Consider the following 24,173-nt stretch of genomic DNA (forward strand, 5'->3'; position numbering starts at 1 on the left):
CAGACACCGGAGGAGACAGATAGCTGCGGATTTGCTGTCACTTGACGTCAGGTAGCTTACACGAGCTAACAAGCTAACGCGGACATTGTAACTTCGAGTGCTCTCTACAGTGTTGTGTTGTGTTGTGTTGTGTTGTGATTAACCCTGAGAGAAACACACACAAATAAAGTTGTGTTTTTGTGACATGATACAGTTCTCGTCTACTTTAGGTTAACCTGTGCGTATAAAGGTTTGCAAACGTGTGGTTCACCTGTTACATGGGGGTACATGGTTTCATTCATTGGTAGTTATAAGGCTGAATGATTTGGAAGAAACCACTTCTTTTTCGATTTGATTGGTGATTGTGATTTTTCTTTTTGAAAGCAAGGCCAACTTTTTATGTCGAGTGCATTCCATTACAAATAAATCCAATGTGCTTTACACTTTAAAGCACTTACATTTCCATTTAAGTGTGTGCTTGTGTATTTATGTGTATCTCTGTTTACACTTTAAAGAAGGAGAGATTGCAGACGTGTATTTGTGTGTACCTACTATGAAACACTATGTAACAACAAAACATTATTGTAAGATATGTTAAACATATTGGAACATTCCCACAAGTGATACAACAAAATATAACTTCTACTCTATATTATATTTCAAGGATGATTTAATTACTAAATTTATTTTCACTTTTTCTCTTCTTAATGACTTCCACAGGGAGATGTCAAAAAAGGCAAAGAGAAAGCACAAGAGGTCATCTTCATCCTCCAGTGAAGAAGACAAGAAGGTGAGAGAGGTCACTGTCAATTATCGCTTACATTTTTCTAGCTACTATTTAGCTATTTATATGGCATATATATACACTGTGTAAATCAAATATGCAGAAAATGTCACTATCCCAAGTTGCAATATTTTCTGACAGGAGTCTTTATGCCATTGGGGAGGGGATGTGTACTTAAAACATGTGTTTATACGGGATTCTGTGTTTATTTTTCCTTGTATTTAGGCATCTAAAAGAAAAGAAGTCACCAAGAGTTGCAGAAGAGAAAAGAGGAAGCACAAGAGGTGACACATGGTGTGATGATAAATTACTTGCCTCTATTAATGTATGTTGAGCATTGTGTGTGATGTTTCCTTTTTTTTCTTCTACATGTAGCTGTGCAACGAAAGAGGAAAAGTCTGATTCTTCTAGAACTAAACATGATTCCCAAAGCAGCCGCCACATTAAAAAGCCAGTCTACAGATGGGAAGAAAAGGAAGCAACAGACCAGAAACCTTTTAATAAGGCAGAAGATTCCACAAGAACGAAGCATTTGCAATCCAACAGGGAAAATCGCTCAGAAAAAACAAAGTGTTATATTTCAGGGAGAGATAAAACTGTCAGTGGGAGTAAGACTGCGGAAAGAATATCTTCAAAACGTTTGAGCACTGACATTCAAGGTGCAGTTCCTCAGAAAACAGCAAAGATATCTAAAGACTGCATAGATGAAAAGTCTTCCCGGAAGAGCCCATCAAAATTAAAAAAGCTCACAAGCACTGGTTTGGTTTCTGTTGAACAGAAAGAGCACAGGCATAATGTACAGAAGAAGACATCCAGAGCTGAGCCACAACCAAGGTCTGGAAATGACAGTAGTACTCTTAAGATCAGGGAACCAAGCAAGATCCGACAACCAAGCAAGACCATGGAACAAGGCAAGATTGGGGAACCAAGCAAGACTGGGGAACAAGGCAAGACTGGGCAACCAAGCAAGACTGGGCAACCAAGCAAGACCATGGAACAAGGCAAGATTGGGGAACCAAGCAAGACTGGTGAACAAGGCAAGACTGGGCAACCAAGCAAAACTGGGCAACCAAGCGAGACTGGTGAACCAAGCAAGACTGGTGAACCAAGCAAGACTGGGGAACCAAGCAAGACTGGACAACAAGGCAAGACTGGTGAACCAAGCAAGACGGGGGAACCAAGCAAGATTGGGGAACCAAGCAAGACCTCCTCTGTCATCGAAGATTTAGTGCAGAAGAGAATTGAGCTGGTTAAAAAGATTTGTCAAAGAAAACAAGAGAATGAGACTAATGCAAAGACGATTCTGCTTACAGAAGCAAAATCTTCTCCTGCGTCTCCCAGAAACCTCTCTTCCATTTCAGCCAAACAGGAGAGGAGCTCAAAGCTGTGGAAGAATCTTGCTTTGATTCCAAGGAGTGTCATGTCATTGACAGCTAGCTCATCGTCTACTCAACAGCAAAAAGGTTCTTCCGCAGCACCTCGGCTTTTCAGTTTTAAAATACCAAAAAAAGTTCAACTAAGGCCAGTAGCTAGCACTGGAGACAGCCATGATGCTGTTTCTGCAAACAAAAATTTCAGACACAGAACTGAGATCTCTGGCTCTGGGGCCATAATAAAGAACTCTACGCAGGAAACAGCCCAACAACATCACAACTATTTGGATGCAAGTCAGAGTTTTTCATCTAAAATACGAGATAAGAGTTTAACCTTTTCTAACCAATTCCCAACTGTGTTCAATGCCAAGACTTCCAAGCAGGAAACAGTCCAACAACATCACAGTTCTTTGGATGCAAGTCAGAGTTTTTCATCTAAAATACGAGATGCGAGTTCATCCTTGTCAAACCAATTCCCAGCTGTCATCGATGCCAAGAATTCCGAGCAGGAATCAATCCAACAACATCACAGCTCTTCAGATGTCAGTATGGGGTTTTCATCTGAAGGACAAAATAAAAGGTTATCCTTGTCTGATCAATTCCCAACTGTCTGTAATGCCAACTCTGAGCCATGGTGTAACCAGGTAATAAAAAGCATTACTCATTTAATATAAACATTTACCACTGCATTAGGAGATCTGAAGTTAGTCCTTCATATTTAAGTTCTGTTGAATGGGTTTTTCTGCAGACACAAGTGGTTGAAGAGCTGCATCTTGCTCGCACTGAGAGGAAACTGGAGGTTGATGTTCTGCAGAGCTATGGAGAGCTGACCTGTATGGAGATAGACCCTCCTGAAGAGGCAGCAACTGATGCCTACTGTTAGTTTTGTCTTTTGCTTTTTATCTCTCACTATAAATAGTTTAAGTGACCAGTCTTTTCACTGTGTCTTGTTTATTTTTTGAATTGTTTAATTTGTTATATTCAGCAACAAATAACTGAAGTGGACTTGATGTGTCTTTTTACAGGTAAACAACCCCCTCAACAAGACCTTATCATCATTCTGGACACAAATGTTCTCCTGAGTCACCTGGATTATGTGAAAAAGATCAGGTCTCAAGGACTTGGAGGTGTGTAAAACATTTCCTAGTAATCAATGTAATTACTGTCTTGGTGTAACATTTGAGAGCTGTTAGGAGAACAGGAAGATGATCTCAGATTTTATTCTGAAAAACATATTGCTGACACAATGAGGGTAGGTGGTAGTAGGAAGTAGATGTCCAGAGAAAGATGTGTAAAGGGACATTGCATTAAAAGTATGAACTCTACCGTCTTTCATGAAATATAAAATCATCACTTCTTTCTTTCCGTTTCATGTTATTGTAGCCTTGGGTTTTCCTGTCATCCTGATCCCCTGGGTGGTGCTTCAGGAGCTGGATTCCTTAAAAAGAGGCAAAGACCTGTCTGGCTCTGTGGCTCACCTGGCCATTCCTGCCATCTCATACATTTACAACACTTTGAAGAGACGGGAACCGCACCTGTGGGGGCAGTCAATGCAGCAGGCCTCAGAGTGCAGCAGTGAGTGCTGATAAAAGGATGTACATCAACATTTTAAGCAGGTGTATTAAAACTGAAAATGGAACCTAAAGGTTAAAGCTCCATGAGCTCATATCAGATTTATTCTTGGACTTGACGGCTAATGAATATCGCTCTCTTACAGGAAATGACATGTAAGGATTACAGTTAACTTATTATTAGTTAAAATGTATGAAGAAATAATCCACCTTTTTAGGTTTGTTAGAGACTAGTAATTACATTTTTTTACATAATTGTATTTAATAGTTACTTTTACTTTAAGGTTTATGACTTCATTCCATTAATAAGTAAATGCTTGACTGTGTAGACGGTAGGTGGCACTAGCACCAAGCTCTCTAAAATCCATCATAGCATGCATTACGTGCAACTCAAGGGCAGGTTGCACCCAACATGAGGTCACCCTTTTCTAAGCTGTATGCAAGACTGATCAAACATTAATTTTACAGCTTTGGTAGTGACCTATTTTATCAATAAATAATGTAATAAATGAGCTTTATTATTAGCTGTTGCCTCCATTTCAATTGTTTTCACTTTTAAATATTCGTCTTTGTTTAAAAAAGACAAAGGACATGCTGTACTTTTGTTGCACAGACTTGTGATGGACTTACAATGGGATTTTTAGTGTTGTGCATTTTCAGTGTTCATCTCTCTGTCCTCATTGTCATGTTTTGTTCTCTGTCACATTTTGTCTCGTCTCACTGTTCCTTCCTCTTTGTCTCTGTTCCCTCTTGTCCTCAGATGGTCTCAGTGCTGAGAATAATGATGACAGAGTTCTGCACTGCTGCCTGCAGTATCAGAGTCTGTATCCAGGGTGTGCTGTCATCCTTTGCACGTGAGTACCCCCTCCCCCTACCTGTGTTCCTGCTGCTGCTGCTGTAGCAGAGTGTGTGTCACCCACAAAATAATAATGCACATGCATGTGACTGCAAGCGGGTTTCAGCCAGATAGTTCCAGTCGGATGAGAGAAAGATCGAGCCAGACACAGTAATTGAGCAAGAATAGATGTGCTGAGTCGAGGAATTTTTTTTCAGCTCAATAGCAGTGCCTGTTATTTTTTCACATTCTTTCACCTTTTGACCCAATTCTATTGGCTTGTGCTGTTTCCAGAATATGAACATTGTTTCATCCAATACTAGTGCTGTCTTAAATGAGTTGTCACTGTCACCTGATGAAAAATAATGCTGTCCCTTTTTTTCTTTTTAGTAATGATAAGAACCTATGCAGTAAAGCCTTGCTGAGTGGGGTGAAGGCCTTCAGCAAGAATGATTTGGAGGCAGAGGTTGGGAGAGCCAGACTCGGTCTTCACTCGCTGCATAACATTGAGACTCCCATGCTGCCTCATCCAAACGCTCAGATCTCACCACCAGTGCTGAGAAGGAGTTGCACGGCAGCCCAACCACATATTCAAGAGAGAGCAGACCTTTCTGTGGGAGTAGTAGCAAAACGTGAGCCAGGAATTAATGTGTTGTTCATACAAAACAGGAAACTACTTGGCATCACAGTGCAGTAGTTCATAGCACATACCATCTATACACTTGACACTCAGCCCTTCCTGTTTTCTTTTCCTTCAGTTCATGTCCAGCTGTAGTTAGTTTAACATTGATGGTGACTCTGCTCAGCTACATTAACAAATCTGACTTATAAATAAAGTTTACTAAACACACTACAAAACAAAACAACTCTCATGTAGAGTCTTGCTATTGTCTTTCACTGTGTATTCTTACATATATGTTGTGTGTGTGTATCTGATGACAGAAGAGCAGCAGCAGCAACTCGGTGGAAGGGAAGAGGAACTAAAATGGGACCTCAGCAGATGTATTTCTGAACTAGAGGAAAGCCTGCGGGACGTCCTGTCAGATGTAGTAGAGGTGGAGATGAAGGCGGCTTATGAAGACCTCTGGTTGGAGGTAAATTCAATGTCTATCTTTGAGATGACACTTTATTAACTGTTGAAATTTGCATTTTGCAGATAATTGATAGGCAGATGTCACAATATAATGTGTATATTGAACTGTACTATAAATACCTGTTGTTGTTGTTGTTGTTGTTTTTATTCTGCTAACAGATAGTTTGTCTAAAACCACCTTGGACTCTTCAAGATGTCCTCCAATGTTTGAAAAAGCACTGGATCGCCGTCTTTGGGCACATTGTCCCACGGAAAAAGCAGCAAACGGTTTTAAATCTCATCGAATTTTTCAAATCAGGTATGTAGGTTGGATCTGTATTGCAACCTTGACTGCTCTTTCAGTTCACCTAATGTCGAAACAATGTCGAAATGTGATATATTGGTCTGGAAAGAACAGATTGTGCAAGCATGTCTTAGTAGATAACCAGATCAGGTAGATGTCCATATTGTAGGTCAATGTTTTTGTTGATTTGGGTTACAGCTGCTGTAAACTGTCTTGTGAGTCTGGGCCATAGTCCAAACTCCTGCACACTCAGTGTATAACTGCTGTGTGAACTGCAACTGAAAATTGGAATTAATACAACAAATAAGCCTCTATGAATTAAAATGAAACCTTTTCCTCTTTATCGTTGTGTTGTCATCAGCTGTGACGTTGAATATTGCCGACACAGGATGCAGTAAATAAAGGTGTTTACCTCTCACTGTAAATTGTTTTGTTTAGCACACTCTGTTGCTTTGCGTTTAGATAGGCTCGATAACATCACACACAGTGCCTGTTTCCTTGGGACTGATTTTAATCTTTGCTTTGAATGTGAACAACAGTTTTGAAAAGAGGAAAAGAGCCTTGACATTCACACGTACAAACAGAGCAAAGCAGAGTTCCCCTTGCTGTCTAAATGAAAACTAAGATATTCTGTGTTCCACTGTAACACTCAGGTTTTACGTTTAAGTTCAGAATTCAGAGATTGTTGGAATAAAACCTCTTAATATCTAATATTTCAGCATAAATAAATGTTTTTTCTTGTTGAGATAGTGACTCACCTCGACTATGTGGTCTGAATTGCACTGCGCTAAAACCCTAAAGGACTACATACAAAATTAGGTCATGTGTTAAAGCAGGACACGGAAATGTGTGTCAGAAAGATGCTGAGTTGCCCACTGCAGCCTTTCTTGCTCTGCGCCTCATCATTGGATATAATTACATTTGCATAGTTTTGTGTGTGTGTGTGTGAGGGCACACGTCAGTCTCTGATTTATCAGCCTCACCACTGGCACAATGGTTTTTAAGCCATCCAAGAATGTTAATAGCTTAAACAATAAGAGTTTTGCTCATGTTCTGTGTCTTGGTTCACAAGCATGAGTCTGGAATTCATGGTACTACGCAGCCTGGCTCTGTGCCTTGTAGAGTTGGGTGAGGTGGAGGAGGTGGGGGTGGAGGAGGGGTAGGAAAGGAAGGAAGACGGGATAAACTGTGTGTGAGGCTGAGAAACAAATGTTGGAGTGGAAAAGTACTGCATGTGCTTTTCTGCTCTCCTCTGAGAACAGGCGTCTCAGTGTGTGTGTGTGTGTGTGTGTGTGTGTGTGTGTGTGTGTGTGTGTGTGTGTGTGTGTGTGTGTGTGTGTGTCTGTGTGTGTCTGTGTGTGTCTGTGTGTGTCTGTGTGTGTGTGTAGCTGTAGCCGCTTGTAGCTAAACCTGAATACAGTGTGGACTGTGCAGATTCATCATACACCTCTAAAGTAACAAAGCTTATTTTTAGGGTGTTTGATAAGGGTAGGGTTTATGGATTGGTATGCAGCTGTGATGATAAGAAACCGAATAATAAAAAGTCTATTGCCAATAACAATACAAGTGTGTGAAGCTGGCTTGTTCTGAGTTCCCGTCTGCAGGGCTTTGTCTTCTCTAATACTATTCATTCATTCATAACATGTTACTCTCAGAGCGTAAGACACACCTTTTTCCTTTGTCTCATTCACACGGCTTTTGTTTGTAAGTGTGCTCGTACGCACTGTTTCCAGTTTTTGGGAACACAACTAAAATAGATGCGGTGTAATACAATGGTTCTTAAAATCTTTGGAAATTTGGCACACACAGTGCACATACAGTTATTGCAATATCAACATAGAAATTATATACTTATTGCAAAGTTTATTGAGCTTATTTGTGCCAAGAACTTACTATACAGATAGATTACTTTAAAAAAATACATATATTTTATACTATACTTTCTCCCAACATTGCATAGAAATTGACCTAGTTTCACAGGTACATTGCTGTTGGATGTACATTATTGTGGTCAGATTTATTATTAAAATATAATCTTTTCCATGTATTTATTTGTATATTTCGAAAATCCAGATAATACGTGATAATACATATTTTTCAGTAGAACGGTGTTGTTGGAATGACAATAATGCAAACAATATGCATATATGTTCCTAAAATTGTGCAGCCCTAGCTATTATGTTCACTTCTTTTGATGCTTTTGAACATCGTTTCTACCAATAGGGACGATTGCTTGTGTACAGTAAATCTCAATGTGCATGTCTCTGCTCTAATGTAGTAATCTGATTCTTCATATGTATCTACTATATATATGTTTGTTTTCAGGTAAAACAGCAGACTGTGATGCTACCTTATCAGCCCTTCGAGAAGCTAAGGAGCTTGTGACAGCGTTTGGGAAAAGTTCAAGCCGTGCGGCCAGTGCTGTTTCCACACTGGACAACATTTTTCGTGATTTACAACCTCAGGTCAGTGATAAGCACATTTGAAGTTTCAGTGTACCTCATTCAATCAGAACTCCCATTTATTTATGACACACCTGATTTTTACAGACAGTATTCGTCATCATTTAGAGCCAAAGAAATATAAACATTTTCTTTTCTATCAGTTTTCTCTTTTGTATACTGTGTCTATACCTGGAGAGAGAGAAAGGGAGGCTGTTGTCGTTTACGTATAAAAGCAACCAAAACAGCCATTACACTAACAGCAGGGTGTGTTTTGTTCGTACACACAGACTAATTATTTTACACAGTTGGACTCTGTTTAACCTATTTCAGATTGAATAACAGCTCCATCTGTTTGTGTGTGTGTGTGTGTGTGTGTGTGTGTGTGTGTGTGTGTGTGTGTGTGTGTGTACATGTATGTGTAGGGGGAATCTCATCATGCCTGTGATGTTGTCATGAATGATGATGATGAGGAAGACAGACAGCCCATCTGTTCTCAGGTCTCTCATCAGGAAGTGTGGGCCCTGTTTGAGAACATCTGGTGTCACGTGTATCAGTTAAGGTTGGTGTAATGGGATTTTTAATGGAAACTCTGTTTTAACTGATATAATATAATATATCCGTTAAAACAAAATTTCCCTCATCTGCATACTATGCAAACATTTAAGCACAAAAGGTAGAGGGAAAAAGTCAACAACAAATGGTCAGTTGACTAATACACCACAGTCTATTTATGTAATTAAAAGTACAACAAACACTTGTCTGTATTTTGTTTATTTTTTTCCATTCCACTGATCTCTGAGGTCTTTATTTTCTGTCATGTTTCAGCTTAGAAGTGTTCAAAGCGCTGGGCTTCGACTGTAACACCATGCAGAGTGTTCAGCCAGCGGGATGCTCCCAGCCACCACAGGATGCCTTGGCTTGTTTGCACAAACTGTCCTCCATGGTCTCACAGCTGCTTCAGGCCTTCAGCAGGTATCTTAGCCTCCTGTCATCAGTGCTGTCTGACATAATGACCTCTGAGTCAACTTCTTTTCTGTCTGTTAAATGAGTTGTGTTGAGCATTTTGATTTCTCACAATTGTGACTCTGCCTTCAGAGAATTGAATGTGTGATAATTGTTCTGCTGTCACATCTCTGGCTCTCTCACCCAAGTGAGTGGTTGCAGCGTGTTTTCCTTTAGATGTTGTTATGCAAAGAATCCAAAGAAAAAAACATTGATTGAACATTGATCTGGTGACATCTCTGCTCCCAATCAAATACACGCACTTCTACTCACATGTACAGTATGTTGGTAGTAGCTGATATCAGTGACAAAACATTCCAACTACAATAACAGACTGATGTTATTGACTGCGTTGGAAGATAAAAACCTTCAATTGAGTCTCACCAATGATTTAAACAAATCGATCAGTTGTTGTCTTGACCACTCTTGATTGACAATCCCAATCATCTTTATCTCTGACAAGAGATTTGGATTTAAAATTTGGACTAGTCTCTCGATAAGTATACTGTCCTTTATCTATCTATACCAGCCCTTCTACCTCCTATATCCTGGTTATGTGTGTGTGACGTGTTGTGTGACCTCACAGCTCTCTGGTCCAGCTCTGGCACTAATCTGCTTGACCTCGAAACTTTGCTTTATCACCTTTCCCGTGACGCAAACAGGTGGCTCTACACTAAAAGCACTGTGTCGTTCACTTCTGTTCAGTTTAACCGCTGCTGTCCCACACCACACGTGTCTTACAGCACAGGTTTCCTGATGACTCACATTTAACCACCAAGCAAAAGCCAATTCAAATACATTCAAATCTATTCAAGCAATCACAATATTTGATATTTACATATATTTTCTGATGTAAGTCTTTAGTGTTATTTAATCTCCCACTCTTGTATAACTCCCGCCCCTCCCTCTGTATTACATGTACATATACAACATCAAAACACCACTCAGACCTAAGGTCCAGTACATTATTCATTCCCTGTGCGGGATTTACTGTGACATTTTGACTCTCTTTGAAAGCGGGAGATTAAAAGCCCAGCTATTCAAACGGCAAAGTGTCTCATGTCATGATATATCCCTCTGTTACAACCAGGTGAATTCTTATAGAAAAATCTATTGTAGATGTTTGTATGTTTTGACATGTTCCCGAAAATAATTAGATGGAAATAAATATGGAAAAAATACAATCATTTATCGTTTTTATATTCTCGAGAGCTGTTTGTGTAAACAGAATATATTCACTGCCTGAGAACCAAGTTAATTTTCCGCTTGTGGTTTGTGTAGATTTGTACATGGTCATAATACTTGTGTTGATATGTTTCTTGGCTTGCTTTATTTCCTGCTTGATGTCTCTGCTTGCTTTGATGTGCAATCTTTGCTATGTTACTTCATATAGAAACAACTTGAGTTGCTGAATCTGTTAACCAAGTACAAAGGATTTCTAATTATAATTATAATTATTTGGACAATAACTGCAAGGTGTGTTTTTAGGTGTTAGGTTTTTAAAACTGTAGAGCGTGAGAAAGGTGATACCTCCATTGTGCAATGGGTTCTCAGCTCTGTGGATATAAAACAAGCAAACATGCCTTTATAAGCCACTATTCCCAAGTGACTCTCAAGTGCCCTCGATTACCACTCAAACAACCACTCTAGCTCTCTGATTATGCCATTTTGGCCATGCAGTATATAGATGGTACTGAATTACCTGCATGTCCTTACTCGGTGGAATAGTGTGTGTTTTCTCCTTGCACTCCCAGCTTCCTCCACCAAAATACATGCAGATTGTGGTTAGGTTAATTGGAAACGATAAATTGACAGTAAATGTTTGTAATTGTGAATTGAACTGTTGTCTGTCTCTGTGATGGACTGGTGACCTTTCCAGATGCCAGAGTGAGTCCTGGCACCTGGACCTTGATAGGATCGATGGATGTTCTTGCAACACCTGTTGATTGATAGAACATCTGTTGAAGTGGGTGTTTGTGAAGAGGAACAGTGCACAAACCTAATTTGTGATGACGATTTATATATCTTTTGCAGCTTTTAGTGAAAATTAGACACTAAATTGACAGTGAGTTTGAGAGTGGATGGTCGTTTGTCTCTATATGTGGCCCTGTCATGGACCTGTCCAGGGTTTAACCTATTCCCCCCTTCTTTCGCCCCATGTCAGCTGAGATTGGCACCAGCGCAACAAGAGACTGTTGTTCCAAGACTTTATGTTATTTTCCACAAATGCGTCTGTGTGGAGCTCGGTTCTGCAGTACTACTTTTGAGTCTCTTTCAGGACCATAAATGGGTTTTCTTTCATGCTGCAGGTGTAGTGTGTTCTGGGCTGATTTACCCTTTGTTTGGCTGTAGGAAAATATCTTATACTTCACAGTGCCAGAATACATATAACACTCATTATGCTTGCCCTAGTGCATGATATAAACAGTAAAAGTGTTGAGTACTGTGAGTATTTTGGCAGCTTCTTGCTGCTATAACCCCGTCTGCACGGTGTGTAAACATAATGTGCTCGTACCTTTGGGCTTCTGTCTGCATGTGTGTGTGTGTGTTGGGCTGCCCAAGTACAGTTGCCTAAGCTGTAGCCACACTCAATTTCATGTGTTTGAGCACAGCGATGACTCACCTCCCTTCATCTACCCTCTTGCTCATTTTTTATTCTGAGGATTTAAAAAAAAAAAATTTTGGACTCAACTCAAATGGTCATTTCCTCCTCCATCTGTTGCACTCTTTTGCTGTCATTACTTTTTCTCTTCATGCCTATGTTGTTGTTTTATTGTATATGGTTACTAATAGTGACATGTACTTGTGTTTGTGTGGATGAAGGTTGCATTATGAGTTGTGCTTAATTGCATGGTGAAGAAAGAATGGATGCATGAATGAACCTTTGACGAGTCATGTGCTCCTGCTGTTTGCATATTTCAGTGTATTCAGACTTGCGTCATAAGAGTAAATCCTGAACTGTCACAAAAGATTAAGGATGATTATTACACTTAACTTAATTTGCTCTTCACTGTTTTCTCTTGTGTGTGTTCTGCATAATGACTGAAGCCATACTGGGAAATGACAATATTTGTTTCTCTTCTTTTGTTCTTCAGTGTCCTGTCCTCTGTCCCCAGTTTGGAGGAAGTCCAGACACTGCTCAGTATTATCACCTCAAATAAGGTTGGCACTGTTTCTCAGTTGTTGTCATACTGTTAAATATCACTTTAATCACCCGCCGCTTGACATTTTACCCCCTGTAGGTTATGTGACCCTCAGCTTCACATGTTAATCTTAACCTCTTGCTTGTTTTCTTGGTGTTTTAGATTGTGAATGTGGATTTCAGTTTGACAGCCAAAGACCTGCTTGACTGTTTCTCACAACAGGAATACAGGTAGGAAAAACTCAATTTTTTTCATTCCATAACTAACACGTTCTCTCTCACTCACTCGTCTTCTACCACATGAGGGTCATAGTAGGCACTGTCCATCACAGGGTCAGACAAACAACCATCCACTTTCACACTCAGTCAATTTCGAGTCTCCAATTTGCCTAATCCCCAAATCCACATTTCTGGACTGTGGGAGAACCCAGAGAAAACCATAACTAACACATTACAATAACAGATTTATAATTTTATTTTACATTAAGCTGAGCTGCATGCTTTTTTGTAAATATTGCATTGGCTTGAACATGACAGACTCTGCCCACATCTATTTCAAGTCAGCAAAGAGGAGTTATTTTTTAAAGAAAAATTAGGCTAGGCAAAAAGTTGTTGACATTAATTAATGCAATATAACCGTCTTGAATAGACAAATAAGAATTCAGTGGAAGAAAACAATTCTTTATTTGCTTTGATTGTTTTACCTCACATTGGTGAAATGTTTCACTGTTTAACAGTTTAGGGTTAGAGTAAGGGGTTAGGGTTATGGTATCATTGCCATAATTAATGATGTCTTTAGCTTCTACAAGGAGCAAAAATCTGTCTTAAATTATCCTTCATGATCATTTTGGACATCAACTGATTTGAAAAAGTTTTATTGTATTTATCTTTTTGAGCATCTTTACTTTTTTTGTCTTTTTGTAACAGCTACTGTTACCTAACAAATGACAAATGTAACATAAGTAAGTAAAATGCTCTAAAAAAGAAATGTATGTGTCTTTGGCAACACAATTATCTCCTGTGGTCAAGTCCCAGCCTGTAGAGCAGTACATTGAAATAGTTGCTGTTATACTCTTTGACCCCTGTCTCTCTGGGAAATCAGATGGATCCATTGACTCAATACACACAGATTGTGCTGCAGTGATACCAGTCTATTTGTTGAGTGCAAAAGGAGGACAGTGTTTGGCGTGACACGCACCCACTGAAATTGTTTAGTCCATGTCCTCGGACCTCATATCACAATCAAACATTCTCAAGTTCTCGGTGTTCTTTTGTTGCAGCATGCCCAGGCATGTTGTTGTTTTTCCCATTATCACAGCTGTTACTCTGTAACACTAACCCTCTGCCTAGATATCCCCAGCAGAGCTCTAACAAAGTTTGTGGCCATGCCAACTCTTCCAAACACCAACGACACAAATGATTAACACACCTCTCTGAAGGAATACTCTGTGGTGTTAACCTCAATAAACAAACAGGACACACTGCACTCAGTACCAGGCTGGTAATAAATGAAAGTTTAATGTTCGTCTGAAGTTCTCCCTAATCACACGTGTTAATCAAAGTTAGTCCTACATTGGGATGTAAGTATTAGAGTGAATAAGACTCACATGAGAAGTAAGTAGCTTAATCTGTATCTCCCTGTATCTGTGGTCAAAATCACTCGATCTGATATCAGACGATACAATCCTAAAATCCTATATATATCGCATGCTTCACTATGCACAGACTGTAAAAGTGTAAATAAAAATCAGCAAAAGCATTTTACCTGTCATGTTTGGGTTGGTTTATTTCTTCTCAATGAGAGAACAATATGTGTTATACAGGTGGAGAATTATGACTCATAGTTTCTCATAGTTCGTAAATGGTTTAAATTACTGTATCAGACTAAAAGTTTGTGTTAATTCCATTAATCTCAAGGTTAGGCTTCAATTGTCTTAAATGCAGTTCTTATACGTGTCTTAAATATGTTTTAAATAGACTTGTTTTGCTATCACACTGCAAATGAAACCAGAGCCAATTAGGAAATGATATCATAAATGATATCATAAAATGTTACTAGTGCACACACACACACATTCTAGTAGAGCAGTCTTATTAAGGACACACATAGACATAATGCAGTCGTCCCTAACCTCTTATTTTGACCTGAACCAACATGAGCTAACCCTAACTTAACTTTATTGTAACCTTAACGCTTAAAAGCCATGTAGACCGGTTTAAATCACATCTGTCCTCGCAGCTTTGTTGTTTGCCAACTATATATTTTAACCAAATAGTTGTTTTATTTGAAGTGTGTATGTGTTAAAGTTGCGAGGGTTTGTTAGTGAACAATAAATAACCAGCAACAATTTAAGTAACCGTTTTATTATTTGTAAAGTGGATTCCAGCCTTTTGGGTGTATGCGTCCATCGTCCTTCTGTGTGTTAACTTCTTTATAGTGGCACAGATGAGCTTTACCGGGCACTCGGCTGTCACGTCATCCCAGCTTTTGTTAGAACGGACAGAAGCTGAAAGTTATAGCGAAGCTGGCCGTGTGGTGATTGTAAATGTTTTATTTGTCACATTCACTGTGAAGTGATCTCGGCCCTTTTGCTCGGCGGGCTACACTATCCACGCTGTTAAATATTTGATTTCTGCTCAGCGCAGTAGCAGTGATGTCATACGTTATATAAATCCTGAGTGAGGCCCTTAACTGCATCACGCTCCGTCAGACACTCTGAGCTTCCTGTGAACGCTGACCTCATAACAGATAAGCTTCCAAAGAAGTGGGAGCGATTAGAAATGTCAATAGAGTAGCTGTCAAAGCTTGATAACAAAACAAACCTAGGCAACCTGTATTTCTTTATTATATGCATTGAACCTTTTTTGTATTTATTCTCTTTGTTGTCGTTTTAACATGGCTTCTATATACTGTAGTGATTATGTACATAGACAGCACTTTGATGTTTTTATAGAGGATATAGTTTATGTCTGAAAGAACTGACTCTTTAAGCGAGTGGGAGGGAAAGGAACAAAACAAAACAGCACAAACTGAATATGTGCAGCCTTGCACGTCTTTCCACCTGCGTGTGATTGTAACTTCTGTCCATGTGCGAGAGGCTCTTATTGTCCTTGTCTCTTTTGAGAACATCTGTGTCTGAATCTGTTTTTGCAATATTATTAGGACATTGTGCAATTTTGCTGCATGTGGCTTTTTTCCAACCCATGAAAATGTCATCAGGGCTGCAGTCTCTTTGTCTTCAAACCCTAACCCTCAGCTGCTGTGGTTAACCACAGCTGATAGTAAAATAGCAAATTAATCTTTTGTCCATTCATCTCTCTCTCACTTTTGCATAATCTGAAAGGCAAGTTTGCATCTTGCATATGGTTTCTTAAATAATTCATAGACTCTCTGACAACAAACAACCTTACACATCAGCTCCTTATCCTCTACGGTCGCCCTTAGTCCTATTTAGTCCTATCATACTGTATATTATACACTGTGTGACTGTGTGGGGGTATGGGAAAACACATATACTGTAAGACTCACACACAGTCCTTTACCGTACCACAAAAACAGCTCATCGTGAGCCGGGCAAACCCATTATTTATTCAGCTAAACACACTGAAATTTAAAGATTTAGTAGACTGCAATTTAGCACAAAGTATCCAGAGAGTGTTTAAAAATGAGGGACAGACAATAGAAACGAGAACATTCATGTCTGAAAAACCAAATAAAGTATTGTTTGTCAATCAGGTGGTCAAACATTAGACTACTTAAAGACTGTGATTTCATTTTGCAGCATACTGTAAAAAAAAATTAAGTCAATAGAAATATTTTAAAACTACTTCTGACACAATCTGTGTGGTTGTTATCACTACTAGTGCAGTGCCCGTAGGAAGTGTGTATTCCTATAGTGGGAGCTGAAGATTTTTTTAGTTATGGTAATGCATGATAAGGAACGTAAAGGCTAACATAATACGTGCACTGCACTGGCATGACTGACAGTCACAACAGCTAGCTACGCTAATGCTAATGGAAAATGAAAACATTAGCGTTGTGCCTAATGAGGTTGAACAGTGTTTGCATTATGTTAGCCCTATGCTAATGCTAATCGTAGGTTCGCCAAGTGAGCTGCAAAGTAGTAGCATGCTAATGCAAAATAAATATGTGCTCGAGTATTGGTGAATGGACACCTCGTCATTTCAGTATAACACCATGTTCTGCGTTGAACCGTGTGAAAATGTCTCACTTGTGAGGACAGCCTCTTCACTCCCACCTCCCAGCTCCAGACAGCACAGATGCTGCTGATGAGCTGCTGCCTGTATGGTGTAGCGTGATAAATCAGTAAAAATTTAAATTTCTCCAAAAAATTGGAAAATCAAGGATGCAGACCATCGGGCCATGCTCAACCCATATGTAAAGTCCTAACGGTCAGTGAGATTTGCCCGTCACAGACAGATGCAACTTGCTTATAGATAGATAGTCAGAAGAAAAAGAAGAAATAAATTAGGCTTTTATTTAAGGTAAGAGGTTTGGTGTAAAGAAGCTTTCATTAGTCATTAGTCATTTTGTCTGCTGTCAAATGAACTGACATAAATATCAATCTTTTAATACTGACTTTTATGTAAGTCAAATAGACTTAGTCTTCTTAACAGGACACTGTTTAAGAGAAGATTGACTTTTGCCAAACAGTTAATTGAGAAAAATATGGATTAGAGTCATTTAGAAGCTACATAATCATTCTCTGTTGTGATCTGGAATACTAATTTATCATTCACTGCTGTAATTAGACTGCACCAAAACCCTGTCACACCTCTTAGTTCATTGAATGTTTTATAAGCAAACCCAGTGACCTCCACCTATTAGCAACTGCTCACCCCGGGAGGCTGATTTAGACGGGGAAAAAAGCAAAACTATTTCAAAAGAATATCAACTCTAATCATAATAACTTTATTTGGAGAACCTTATTTTCAAGGGTTGCTGTAGGATTCTCTCAGAAACTGATTTTGTTTGTCTGAGCTTTTTCATTTTAGTATGAAAAGAAGAGTTCAACTGAAAATCCTGTTTTGTCACAGTAGATTGTGAAAATATCCACGCATTCCAATTTAATTAGGTAAGAGAATTTCTGTCACACAAAGCAACACGATTGACGGGTGGAGCGCAGCAGTCAGTTATGTCAGTTATGTCAGCAGTCAGTTATGTCATGTCACCGTGTTGTGCGGTTGAGTGTTGAGTTCAGTACAAATTTCTTCTGTCTGTCTGTCAAACACGTATAGGCCTGTTATGTAACACACAGAAGCCGAGCGGCCCTGTACTGAATTCACGCGCGTCACTGAATTTGTACGATTCAGTCTGCGTACAAAAGACAAGTTTGATGATTAATGTGTCTCCGTTGCGTCTCTAGAGCAGGAAGCTTTTCACACAGCCCTCCTCTGTCCATGAAAAAAGGGCCACAATGGAAAACTAGAGCAGCTGACACAGACCAACCTGTTGTTTACACTGGTTATAAAAACACACAGCTGCACACCGGGATGGAGAAGGGAAAGTAGACGGAAGAAAGCCGTGGGTGTGCGCGGCCGGCAGCAGATTTTGGTCTATTTTTCCCCCTCTTCTCCTCGCTGGAGTTACATAATGTTCCGATGGAAACAAAGCAGAGGAGGAAACAAAACACGCAACAAGCTCCCTCAGTGTCTCCACTGCTACGCTGCCGTTGCCAAGACAGAGCAGCCTGTATGTGTATGTGTGTGTGTTTTCACAGAGAAGACTGGTTGTGTGCCGTTGGCATGGATCTATATGGACCAGAAAAGTGTAAATGCGCTGGAAAAGCAGTGAGCGACGCAGGAATGCGGAGCTCGTAGAAGCTGCAGCTTCCACAGGAGCTCTTTTGTCTGTCAGGAACACAATCAGCACACAGAAGGTCACGCTCATAGAGAGGAGGGTGACCAGCAATTCACTCTGTTTCAAGGTGAAATTTCACAGCTCATCAGTCTTGCAGTGTGAAAAGAGTCATATATTCCAAGGCTCTACATTCACCTGAAATCTATCAGGCCTTTATTAAAACGCATCAAAAAATAAACCCATGTAATACAAGTCGCATGCATACATCCTTTCATAAAACCACCATACTAATCACCGATTTGTTGTTTTTTGAAACAAAACAACGCAAATGCCTTAAAAGAAATGTATGCATTTTGGATCACAACATTTGCCAGGTCTGAATCTGCAGAATATAAAACGTGTCATTAAAACTGAAATTAAAAAATTTAATAGGTGGAAGTTGTATAAACTGGAAGTTAGCAGGTTTAAGCTCATATTTCTAAAATGTCCAAACAGTATATTTAGTATATGTATACTGGACATTGCATTAGACAGGCCACAGGTAAATTTAAGAGACTTAATGAGATTATTTATGTTATTTTAATTATTTAAATATAAACTAGATAAATATTGAACAGCTGAAATTGGGATAAGGAAAAAAAGACGTTTCAGAATCCACACATTTTATAAAACTATGTTGCAACTTACATCAGTTCATGTAACATAATATAACATAACATAACATTTAAAAAAATTATAATAAGGATAAACGCACTAAATCATTGTTTTTGTCAAACTGAAGGATGCCTGACTAACCTGTGAAACCTGTGTCATGTCTTAGTGATTTATAATTATTCAAACAACCAGTTTGACGTTGTTTAGTCGGGACAAAGCGTTTCTCCAGTTTTGTGTCGAAGGCAGTGTTTTTTCTTTCTTTTTGTGTCTCTCTGATGTCGTGTTAATATGTCACGTGGCATGGCCTCATGGTGTCTTCTGAACACATGGCCTATCCACTGCCACACCTATCCTGGGCTTTCTGCTGTGGATCAGTGGTAGAGTGGCTCGTCTTCTAACGCCAGTCTACATTATTGACACGTCTCTGGGCGAGATGCTTAATCCCAAGTTGCTCCTGATGGCATCGTGTGAATGGGTTTGACAGATGTGTGTGTGTGAGGAAAAAAAACAAATGAATGGGTGAATGTCAAAACTGTCCAGACTAAGCCACATATATATACATATATCCACATTAACCGTTTAACACATAAGCCTCAAAATGTCCATCTCGACTTTTTTGCTTTAACCATTAAAGGGCCAGAAAATGTCCAATGAGTAAGTGCTTTTGCCTATTTTCTAGAATAACGTTCAATCGCTCTATGTTTAAATACTGTTTTAACAATTTCAAATGACGAAAAACAAAAACCTGTACCAGATTTTGCGTGTTAAATTTGAAATGTGAACAGTGCAACACATATTTAAAATACCATTTGTTTGAGTTTGTCCAAAAACAGGCCCCAAAAAAATGGAAACTATGTACAGGTATTTTTCCAACCTCTCTGGTGACAAAGACGCTGATTTGCCGGCTTCCTGCAACAGCACGAGAAAAATTACCGTAATAACCACATGTTGACGTTGACTTTGACTCGCAACTTCTCCGCTTTTAGAAATCGTTGGAATTTTCCCAGATAGCACAAACCGTCGCGTAATCACGGCGCTGTAAAGTACGCTCAGGTGTTAAAGGGTTAACGATAAAAAAAACGTTAACGTTACACATTCAATCTATAAATGACAAAAAACTAACTGAAATATCAATCAAAAAGTGTATTTTACAAGTGTAATTAAAACACTAAAGAAGCTTATTGTTGAATTGAATGCAAATGTGTATTATTATCAATATGTCTCTGTGCTACAAATCTGCTGGTGAATGTAATAACGTCCGATCACTGTGTTTGCAGGGAGAAGCTGAGAGTTGGAGGGACGCAGCTGCTGCGGTTAAAAGAGGCTCTGGATCGTTGTGTGGAGTTCTCAGGTCAGAGCATCACCTTCACCGCTCAACACGAGTGGAGCAGCAGTGTTGGGACATTTGCACATCAACCAAACAGAAGCCTCGAATAAAGCAATACTGTTTCCTCCAAGGACAATACTTTTAGTTAAAGGGAGGTTTTTCTACCACATTACTGTATACTTTTAAATACCGTGTGGAGCCGATGGTGATGTTGTGTTCTCCTGTAGAAGGTCAATCATTTTGTTGAACGGAGCTTGTATGTTTAGTTTTGTTTGTATCAGGCTGTTTTCCACGATCTCGAGTTCCTTTTTCAACATTGTTTCACGTCCATTCACATATACGTTTCCTTTGCATCATTGATTGATGTCAGTAAGTCAGCGGTTTCATATTTTATATTTTCCAGGTGTGAGCAAGTTCCGTATTTAAGCACACATTAAATTATTACTTTGATAACACTAACTAATCGTGTCAAAGAACTGGTTTCCATTATTATTGGGTTTCTTTTTTTTTTTTAACCACGTGAATGTCTTCAAGCTTCAGAACTCCGTTGAGTCAGCGTTGAATATTTAAAATATATTTATTTTACAATATTTTATACTTGTGTATGAATATACAGTGCTTAACACATGTATTAGACCACATGACATTAAAACTAAAATTGTTGTGGTTATTTATTTGCCAAATAACAAACTGAATTCACCATTTTATACCCAAACTTGAGCCGACTCACTGATCATCTTCAACCACTAAAACTCATGTTTCTGTTCAGGAATGTAATTAAATAACTTTAATTGAACATCTTAATCAACAGTTGATAATGTGCTTTACTATACTTTTCAGTTTTTTTTCAACAGTACATTTGAAATACATGCATAACAATAATAGTTGTGTTTGAGCATTAAAAATATAATTTCTCTTAAAGAGCTTCTACATCCTGGTGTATTAATCATTACAGGAACAACAAATGATATTGATAATTACCAATGCTGTTCATTTGGGTGGTCGTCTAATACATTTGTGAAGCACTGTAGAATATTTTAACCTGCACTGACATTATCATCATTATAAGAGTCATTTCATGGGGAACTGTGTCACAAAAATCACAAAAATTGGGTTTTTTTCAGACCATTTCTTTCTCTGTAGATACAGAGGAGCACACACGCACACACAGTCACGCTAACAAAACAGAAAACAAACATTTGATTGTGCAGAGTCACAGTGACAGACGGACGGGCCGAGTGGGGGGAGGCGGACACTTGCTAATTTACATATTTACTGGTGCACGAAAAAAAGAGGGCGAGGTTGTGTCGTCCGAACACGTTTGAAAGCCCCCGAAACCGTGTTCCTTTTAGTCGCAGAGAGGAAATATATCGGGATTTATGATGCTTACCTTTACACGGCGGCCATGTTTGGCATGTTTCAGCAGGTGTGGCTGATCACGCTAACGACGGCACTGTTCAGTTCATCGTTGATTTAATTAGGCACACCTGTGCTAACCTGTCCACATCCAAATCACTGTGTCCATCGCTCTGAAAGGTTTTTATTGTCTGTTTTATTCAGATAATAAGTTATATATATATATATATATATGTATAATATTAAATATGTAATAAAACCAACAGTAATTGTGAGAAGCTGCACCAAAAACCACTGATGATGTCGTGTTTTCGCGTTCCTTTTTGGAAATGAAGGATTAATATTGAGGCTAATGTCGAAGTGAAATTGTTTTCATGCACAAAATCTATTTTTATTTCTAGAGTTGTACGTTTTTACGACAAGACATTAAATATTTTCAAAGTACTTTATTGTCTGCGATTTGTGTTATTTAACACGTCTGCTGACTGTTTTTAGTCTCGGCCACAACCACTTTGCCTTGTTTTAAATGGCTTTTCCTGTAGTTGTGTGCTGTTGTACAGTAAGTGTGTATTTCTACATTGATTAAGTGATTAAGGGGATTAGAGCTCAGGTGACGACGTGCAGACAGGCTGATTACAACTGCTGCTCTGACACACACACACACACACACACACACACACACACACAGGTTTGCACAGCTTTCCTTTTAAGGACTCAGATCCACTTCCGTTCATTTGGACAAATCTAACCAAAGCCTCACCCCTAACCCTTAACCTTCACCAATTAATGCTTAACCCTAACCTTAACCTAACCACACCTAACAAATCTTGATCCTTAACTTAAACCCTATCTTCAGAAATGAGGTTCTGCCTCATTAGGATTGGGTTTTTGGTCAAGGGGACATATTATACTCTATTACTCCATTAACCTAGTTCCCTGGTGTCCTAATGAACATGTCTGTGACATGCTTTGGTCAAAATACCATAAGGATGAAGCAGCACAGCAGTTCAATCACACTGCCAAAACAGCTCTGTTCAGAATGCTCTGTTTAGTAGTATCTATTTAAAAAAATAGAAAAAAATAGAAAAAAGTAAAACGAAACTTAAGGGACAGAAAATGACATCAGCCACAGAGGCTACTGGGAGCTAACTGCAGTTAGCATTTGGAAAAGTGATAATTAGGAGGCTCTCGCAGGCACATTGCCGTCATATATCATAACATGTATCCACTGGACAGATAAATCCTCTGAGGCTGGAAGTTTGCGTCGGACTCAAACTTTCAGAATAGAACTTTTCGTGGACTTCCGGTTTTTTCGGATACTGTTGCCCTCACCAGCACTCTTTGTGTTTTACGGACAAAGCGGAGCTCCGCGAGACAACAATTCCAGGAATTTAGCGCATTGTGATGTCCCAGTGAGTGCAGAAGTCAACATCGCGTGTTTTACCTCCTGTACTTAGACTGAGGAGGACCACAAAAACATGAGTGAGTCATCTTTTTTCACACTTTGCCGACATAGGACCTCCAGAGTCCCAAATATAAGGAATTAAATTATTAAAAAGTGGATTTTGCATCATATGTCCCCTTTAGTGCCAGAAAAGGTCCTAAAGAGTAACAAGTCCAAGTGTATACACACTAGGGCTGAAACAATTAATCAATTGATTGTTAATCGATTAATAATATGACTTATGAAATATTTGTGAGTGTTTTTAAGGAATTAAAGCAAGCACATTTTTCAGCTCCTTAAATGTATATATTTATATATTTTCTCTGCTCCATATCCATAATGTTTGGTTTTTGGTCAAGACGACAAGATACAGTATATTTGAGAACATCATCCTTTCCAGGTTTGAGAAACACTGATCAACATTTTATGACATTTTATTGACGATTACTCGATTCATCGAGAAAATAGTTAGCTGCAGCTCTAATACACACATGCACACAGAGTGAGGTTAAAGCATTAGGTGTCACACACAAAGGAGGAGGAGGAGGAGGGAACTCCACAGATGATGTAGATGTACTGAACTTCCTGTGTTGTCAGTTTACTGCAGAGTTCTGTGGTGGTCACAGCTGACATTGAACATCCCGTTATTTTGAAATATTGGGCTTTTTGTTCGAGAGAAGCATCTCATTCATCGTTAGGTCGTGTGTGTTTTTCACAGTCGATCCTCCTGACCATGTTTTACAGTGAACTCTATAATAGAAAGTCACTGAACCACAGAGAACCTGTTCTGCAACACACTGTTTCTCAATCCTGGTCCTCGTGGACTGACTGCCCTGAATGTTTTAAGGCAAAAATGCCTAAAAAATCTTCAGTCAGAAACAAAAAAAACACGTTTGCTGCCTTAAACCAACAATAATGTGGCCTATGTGTACTCGTTCAGTTTTAAGAATTACTGCTTCTTCATTGAGCCTAACACATGACATTTACTGCCCAAACCTGGCTGTCCATGACAACAGCAGTGTTTTTATATTTCATTTTTCAAACCAAACATTTAGTTTAGGTCAA

The 24,173-nt window shown here is 39.1% G+C and overlaps 1 protein-coding gene across 1 annotated transcript; it reads left to right on the plus strand.

The window, feature by feature from the left end:
- Positions 1-703: 703 nt before the first annotated feature.
- swt1 (SWT1 RNA endoribonuclease homolog) lies at positions 704-20,418 on the plus strand (the record flags this gene model as incomplete). Its single annotated transcript, XM_083887765.1, has 17 exons — positions 704-769; positions 989-1,047; positions 1,139-2,430; positions 2,617-2,780; positions 2,885-3,014; positions 3,162-3,263; positions 3,520-3,711; positions 4,468-4,561; positions 4,933-5,174; positions 5,485-5,636; positions 5,795-5,933; positions 8,244-8,383; positions 8,785-8,921; positions 9,188-9,334; positions 12,460-12,526; positions 12,670-12,737; positions 20,259-20,418. 17 exons carry the CDS (start codon positions 704-706, stop codon positions 20,416-20,418), a joined length of 3,351 nt encoding a protein of 1,116 aa, XP_083743891.1.
- Between the last annotated feature and the right edge of the window lie 3,755 nt (positions 20,419-24,173).

The sequence above is a fragment of the Microchirus variegatus genome, assembly GCF_963457635.1.
Source record: "Microchirus variegatus genome assembly, chromosome: 4".
In the NCBI taxonomy this organism is placed as follows: domain Eukaryota; kingdom Metazoa; phylum Chordata; class Actinopteri; order Pleuronectiformes; family Soleidae; genus Microchirus; species Microchirus variegatus.